General features: G+C 42.7%; 1 protein-coding gene across 1 annotated transcript; it reads right to left on the bottom strand.

Moving 5' to 3' along the window:
• Positions 1–883: 883 nt before the first annotated feature.
• LOC4338404 (probable receptor-like protein kinase At1g80640) lies at positions 884–4,514 on the bottom strand. Its single transcript, XM_015782856.3, has 10 exons — positions 4,040–4,514; positions 3,353–3,508; positions 3,012–3,259; positions 2,632–2,764; positions 2,419–2,482; positions 2,198–2,294; positions 1,971–2,073; positions 1,740–1,858; positions 1,426–1,515; positions 884–1,338 (listed from the first exon to the last, which is right to left on the bottom strand). The coding sequence occupies exons 1-10, from the start codon at positions 4,302–4,304 to the stop codon at positions 1,177–1,179; spliced, it is 1,437 nt and encodes a 478-aa protein (XP_015638342.1). The 5' UTR covers positions 4,305–4,514; the 3' UTR covers positions 884–1,176.
• Positions 4,515–7,754: the final 3,240 nt, after the last annotated feature.

Below are 7,754 nucleotides of genomic sequence, written 5' to 3'. Positions count from 1 at the left end.
CCTCCGTCCCATAATATAAGGGATTTTGAGTTTTTGCTTACAACGTTTGACCACTTGTCTTATTCAAATTTTTTTGAAATTATTATTTATTTTATTTGTGACTTACTTTATTATTTACAGTACTTTAAACACAACTTTTCGTTTTTTATATTTGCAAAAAAAGATTTGAATAAGACAACGTCAATAAACAAGTTTAAGCACAGTCATAAAAGGTGAGAAGAAGTTATCAGCACAGTCATAAAAGGTGAAAAGGACAACGTCAATAAACAAGTTTAAGCACCAACTTCATATTCAATACAGGAACTTACACTATTTTGTGCATGTAAACATCTCTGATCACGGTTTATATAATGCAGAATGATTCTTTCCTACCTAATATGCACATCTGCAGTTGGCAGTTGATGCCAAGTTGCAGTTGTTATGTGGGTGCAAATGTACAATGATCAGGATCTTCTCACCTTCAAGATTCTTGTTCCGTTGTGGACAGACTATATTAGTTGCTGCCCACATACACCACAAACAGTAGAAGAAAACTATGGCAACAACAGACTTAACCAAAATGTCAAACAAAATGATACAAAGAATGCTTCTTGTTATAAATACTCTGAACTCAATAACTGGAATGCATATCTTAACCAAAATGCAGAGCACAAAACATAGCTTTCTCAAATGCTATTGAGCTACAGTACTCTGGAAAAAGTTTTCATATGTGCAGAGGATATCAGATCCAAACGCATTCTCTCCCTACTTTGTACAAGAAAACATATACTCCCTCCGTATTTTAACGTATGACGCCGTTGACTTTTTAACCAACGTTTGACCACTCGTCTTATTCAAAAATTTTATGCAAATATAAAAATACTTATGTCATGCTTAAAGAACATTTGATGATAAATCAAGTCACAATAAAATAAATTATAATTACATAAATTTTTTGAATAAGATGGAAGGTCAAATGTTTATCAAAAAGTCAACAACGTCGTATATTAAAATACGGAGGGAGTATGAAAGTGAGACTTGTCTCTCAATCCAACCAAGAAGCGATAGGTTGGACTAACTCTCGTCCTCAAACAAGGAGCAAGTACAGGTAACATAAGTTATACATAAGAATCTATACTAAACTGTATAAATATTTTCCCTTGCTTTGACAAACTTGCTGTATCAGATATTCAGATATCAGCATGGAGAATTCCTCAGGTTCGGGGAAGGTGGCTCTCCAGCTCTTAGTGTTCCTCCGAGCTCCGTCGGCACTAGAGGAACAAGAGAGTGGAGCACATCTGTGATCAGTGGCCTGTAGCTTGGTTCAGCCTGCACGCATAGAACAGCCACTGCTGCAACCTGCACATGGTATGGGAATATGTATTTTCAACCTTGTAGATAAATGTGTCTGATCAGATAATGTTAGCAGGTGTTCATGATGAGTACTTGGTACAGGTGTTTTGGATCCATGGTGTCCTTGATCACTGGGTCAACTATGCTGGGGAGCTTCGATCTGTCGGTCAACTGTGGCATTGCCTGTTTGGTTAAAACAAGTTAAAAGTTTCTCAAAAGAGATGAAATTTGACTGCTTGAACATTCTCTCCAATTAAACTCAATGTTTTTCTTGTGATAAATTCAAAGCATGCTATGTGCATTGAAAGAGAAAGGAAAAGTTCAAAATCATGTTAATGGACCGACAAAATGATGCGATCTGAATTTAAATTTTTTTCAGACAGGTGAATTTAAACATTGCACTGTACCCATGTCACAATTGATTGGCACTGAGATGGTGACATCTTCTCAACAGGCTTCCTCCCCATAAGGAGCTCTAGAAGCACTACTCCGAACGCGTATACATCGCTCTTTTCAGTCAACTTCCCTGAAATCGACATGGCCGCTAAATGTCACATAATGAAAGTAGCATTTCAGTGTCAATAATATAGTTTTGTCAACAAATAGGAGTATGATTTGGGACGAGGAAGACATAGTACCATCCAACAAGTACTCAGGAGCTACATAACCCAAGGTCCCGGAGAGCTTCACACTCCCTTTGTTGACACTCCCACTAGACACAGCAAGACCAAAATCTGCAATCTGCAAATTTCAGCAAAGTACAACAACTGAAGCTTCACCAAATTTTAACTTTGATCCCAGCACTAGGACCTGCTGTCAATATGAACAAGATAGTTTGGCCTTTCTGAAAATTAAAGGAGTGTACCTTAGCATTGAAGTCTGAATCCAAAAGTATGTTAGACGATTTCAGATCCCTATGGATCACTGGTGGACTGCAGTGCTCATGAAGGTACTCTAATCCCCTGACAAATTTTAATTTTACCAGTGCATATTATAACCAGCTAATCATTCACCAAATCATTTTTTTCTCTTAAAAAAGAGCATCATTCAGTGTGAAGGAAAGTGGAGGGATAAGATTATAAGAACCTGGCCGTGTCAAGGGCGATCTTCATCCGGATGTGCCAGCTCAGAGTTGATCCATGTGAAGACCCTGAAGACAACCACTACACATATCAAAAGCTCCCAATCTGGAAGGAAGATCTCATCTCATGGAAGAGCTAAGCTGCAGCTAGCTGTGACTGTGAGTGAGTGACAACTGACAAGGCAGAGCCCAATCATACAGGACAATAAATACTATACCATGAAGCTGTGTTTCCAGTGATCCCTTCTCCATCAGCTCATAAACAATGTAGTGATTCCCCTCATGGATACAGAAGCCCAAGAGGGACACAATGTTGGGGTGCCTGATCCTGCCAAGCAAATCCAGCTCATTCTGCCAACAACCACAACCCCAAAGCAATTCAGCTCAACAACACTGAACACCATACTTCCCCTTATCAATGGGAACTGAACTTTTACGGTACAATTTACTGATAGTATATACTGTCAGTATATAGGTTGCAAGTTTACTGATGGGCTAATGGCATTGCGTTGTTTATACTGACAGTATATACTACTACTAGTAAATTGTACCGTAAAAGTTCTCACCAACAATTGACCATGACCAGCAACAGAGTCACCTCGAATTCCTTCTCGCAGTCGGGCCCGCCGCCGTCGAGCCGCTTCACCGCCGCGGTAACTCCGGCGTCGAACGCCGCCTTGTAGACGCGGCCAAACCCGCCGACACCGAGCATGTTGCTCTCGCTGAACTTCTCTGTCGCTGCCTCCAGCGACGGGTACTCGAACATCCCAACCAGCCTCTTCCTGCTCATCTTCACCGAGTTGAACCTGCTCAAGATCGGCACCAGCTTGATCCCCTTCGCTGCGTCTGAACCATGTGGATTAAGCCAGAATTGTAATTACAGATAGCTCAAGAACCCAAAATTGGGTGAGCGATTGAATGAGCGGGGTTAAGATCGACCTGAGCTCCTGGTGACCTTGCCGCCGGTGCTCCGGCGAGATCGCCGCCATAGTGTCCAAGCGTAGAGCGTGGAAAGGAAGATCGTGACGGTGGCGATGCAGGCGAGGACGGCGGCGATGACCAGCTCGCGGTGGAAATGGTGGTGCACTACGATCACTGCAAGCCAGCACAGGTAGCTTGAGACCCACTAAGTAGGAGTAAATTAATTGGACATGAACAGATGCGCCATCTTTTTTTTTTTTTGGTTTAATCTTTGAAACGGCCTTGAATCCTGGAAAGATTTGATGACAGTAAACTCTAACGAAAGAACAGGTACGATTGCATTAAAACACGCAGCGAGATTTCCGCAATAACGTTGATGCCACGTTTTTCCCCCTCAAATTTGAACAAAACGTAACATCCCAAAATGCAGATTTTGAGAACTCAAAACAAAGAAGATTTTCTTTTTGTTCAGCTAGAAATAAAGCAGAGTTGTTGGTTCGAATGCAGGCAACACAATGTCGATCCCCCCAAAAAAATATATTTCTTTTTGCCATCAAGAAGAACAGTGCATGCTTAACCAAATCTGCAGAGAGGACAAACTCTGTAAAGAGAAACAGTTCCAAACTCGAAACCGACAAAACAGTAAGAACACACACACACACCAAAATTCTGAATTTCAGCTTTCAGCACCAGCAACGTACGTACCAACAGGCGGAGGCGCCGGAACTGCCGAAGACAAGGCGGCCGTCCCATTGGCGGCGGCGGCGGCGGCGGCGGAAATGCCGGTGGCCACAGTAGACGTCGCCGGAGAAGAAGAAGAAGAAGAAGAAGAAGAAGAAGAAGAAGAAGAAGAAGAAGAAGAAGAAGAAGAAGAAGGCGTATCCCTCCCATTGGCCAACGAGCACGAAGATAGCACCAAGAACAAGACGGACGAACACAGGAGCGGCAATGGAGTTAGCGCCATCTCCATACTCTCTCCCTTTCTGCTGCCCTCTCCAGGAGACCAGGAACTCGAAATTTCGTACTGCCTTTGTGGCGATGGAAGGGAGACGGCATGAAAGTGAGAAGAATCTCAAGGAGGGAAAAAGAAAAGGAAAGGAGTAGTGCCACTACTAGCTAGTATCACTGCCCTATGCTGAACCTGCCGCCACTATTTGTCTATGGCAATGGGGTTCTCTCTTGTGTGTGTATAGGTTGCTGCCATTTTATTCGGTGTGCTGTACGTGTGCACGGACGGCAGAGCAAACTGGTCGCGTGGGGCCAGTTTGACAGTGAGACCAGCCATGTGCAATTACGAGAAGGTGGCGGGGTCAGTCATCAGTGTGTGTGAGAGAGAGGCTGCAAATTGTGAATATTGCATCTGTGGAGAGGACAAAAAGAAGAAAAGAATCGCCTTGTTTTGTTGTGTTCTTGTGCTTGGTTTGTTCAGATCCATTGCCTGGATGTTTTCATAATTTGGTCATTTTCGAAAACTTATTTTACAAATAGATCCCTAAAAAACTTATCCCAGAAATAATCATTTTTGAGCGTCAGAGTCGCTGGCACTGCTATCCAACGGGACGGCGTCGGCCTCTCTGGCACCACCCCTTGCCACCGTGGCGGTCCGCGCTGACGTGGCAGTGGAGCGCGCCATGTTGGTGTCGGCTCCCCTCCCACCCACGGCGCCACCCACTAGTGTAGAGGAAAGAGAGGTCCAAGTTTTTTAAAATTTTTTGATATTTTTTTCACACTTAGGAGCACATAGGAACAAACCATAGAAAAAATTAGTTCAAACAGACGAAATATGTTACTTGTAGAATTTTTCAAAGTTGTATCGAAAAGCTTCTTACCTCGAAAACAAAATCTTCCAAGTGGAATTTTGAGATTCTGATTTCGCTGAACCCGACGAAGCAGAGAGAATAGGATGAACTTTTTATATAGATGTCCGTAGATATATAATTTGCCTGATTCCGAGTTAATATGAAAAAGTTATATATGTTTTAAGGAAGGACACTCGAATATAACAAGTAAAAATGAACTCAACAAACCCTAACTTTTTTTATAGGATGTAAAAAAAAGGCTCAAGAGTTTATAGGATTACGGAAATCGAATCTACTAATTTTTTCCGACTATAGAAAAAACAAAAACAACAAAGAACAGAAAGTCTCTCACCGATAAATCTTAGTGCATTTAAGGAGAGGGGAGAGAGAGAGAGAGCAAGAGCAACACTCCGACTCGCGCTGGGAGGGTGCTGGGGGAGGGAGCATCATTTGGCGTGCTCCCCCTGCTACGTCAGTATCTGGCCGCCGTATTGTGCCACGGTGGCAAGGGGCGGCGCCAGCCACTCTTGCGTTCAAAAGGAACCATTTCTGGGATAATTTTTTTAAGGGTTTATTTATAAAATATGATTTTCACAAGTTTCCAACGCTTAACTCATTTTCACCGGATATGTTATCTTTGGGATATAATGAGAAATGGATATTTAACCATGAATTATTTCTATAAAGCTATGAAATACCAAGAAATTAACTTTGTGTAAAAAAATTGGGGGCTTCAAGCCCAGTTGAAAATAAAAATCGCTATGTGTTTAATGTATCATGTACACCTAAGCTTTTCGTATACACATAGGACACACCAACTAATAAGTTTCACCGAAGAATCTAGAAAAAAAATATACATGTGTTTTTTAATATCATTACACTCATGGGTAAAGTCTTAACATCAAATTCATCATATTTTAGCTATAACAAAAAAAAATTGACAGTTTTAAGGTTATAAATCGATCAGAATTTTATCTTTTTTGTGCTCCATATATATAGAATGGATTTGAAGATAAGATTTTACATATAAATGTGATGCTACTAAAAGTACATATATATTTTTTTCTAAAATTTAATTTGGTAAAGTTTGTTATTTGTTGTACATGATGTGTACATGAGAAAACTTGTGTGTATATGATATGTTCCTGTTTAAAAGGGAATGGAGCGAAAAAGATAGAAAACACAAATAAAACTATTCAAATCTCTTAATTGATTGTCCAGTGGCCAAACTGGTCCGGGAATGTGATTTATTGTAAAAAGAAAAAAAAAACAGTGAGGAATGCACATGTTTAGGAATTAGGACTGGCTAGGGCGAGTTTAGAAGGAGGATTTGGAAACCCATCCTCTCCGGCATGTAAAATGGAGCATAGATTAACGCATGATTATAATAAAGTATTAGCTTAAAAAACTTAGAAAATAGATTAATATGCTTTTGTAAAGCAATTCTTTTATAGATTTTTTTAAAAAACGAATCATTTATTAGTCAGGAAGCGTGCACATGAAAAACAAGGGAGTAGAAGTCAGGAAGATGGATTAAAGAACACACGCTAAAAACTTTGGCAAAGAAATGAAACAACTGATCATGGTTGGAGTGGCTGCCATCTTCTGGATCGGATCATCTGGAAAATCAGGGATGCATCTTGCTTCAGAAAACTTTACCAGGTGATTCCACATACTAATTCATTATGTATGTCATTATTAGTATTTCTTTGTGGTATCGTTTACACAAACAGAACGAAAGCAGAAGAAAGCTGCTGTGAGGGGGTCCTGTTACAAAGACAAGTGGTAAATGTCATCTTTTGCTCGAGATTTGGACGGAGGGTCAACATGAAGCGGCTGGAGTAGCAGAAGAGGAAGATCTGATGCAATCATGGCTTAAGTTGCCTCCTTTCAGGTCTTGTGCTTCTATGAGGTGAAAGGTGCTTTTGCCTGTATGTTTCTGCCTGTTTTGCTGAGAAAGGTGCTTTTGCCTGAGTATGAAACTTGTAGGTCTGTGGTGATATAAGGCCATGTACAACGTTCCACCCTATCATGTGGTCTAAGCCTCCACGTCGGAGCCGAGCACCCATGGTAGTGGGAACCGTGGTTCCATGAACCCTTGCCGTGCATACCTGCAGAGGTCACAGTTACCTCAGCGTGCTTCAGCTCAAGAGGTGTGAAACCACTTCTCGGGGGTCACGTGTTGGGGAGAACCAGAGCCTCGTGACGCGCTTGGGGAAAAGGAGAGGTCGAGAAGGACTTCCCGTGGTCGTCGTCGCCGCTCACCGCCACCGTTGTGGTCGTGTCACTGCTCGCCAAATCCGCCGCTGCCAGATCCAGCGAGCTCGTGGCCGGATTCGGTGAGCTCATGGCCGGATCCATCGCCGCCGGTGGCCCCTCACCGTCACGAGAAGGGGGTGGGAGGGGAGAGGCCAGCCGATGTGGCCAGATCCGGCGCCGGGATCCTCCGCCGCCACCGCTCGCAGAGAAGGGAGGGGGAGAGGCCGGAGGTGGAAGAGGAGCACTGCAGCGGTAAATGGAGAGGAGGGGGAGAGGCGCCACTGGCAGAAGAGGAGTCGCCGGCGTTCGGATGCGGAGAAGAGGAGGTGACGCGAAAAAGGGAAGGGGTGCCTATGATACGA

This window comes from Oryza sativa, chromosome 5, assembly GCF_034140825.1.
Source record: "Oryza sativa Japonica Group chromosome 5, ASM3414082v1".
Lineage (NCBI taxonomy): Eukaryota > Viridiplantae > Streptophyta > Magnoliopsida > Poales > Poaceae > Oryza > Oryza sativa.
The sequence above is the reverse complement of the archived record's forward strand: the minus strand, read 5'-3'. Positions and strand labels throughout refer to the sequence as shown.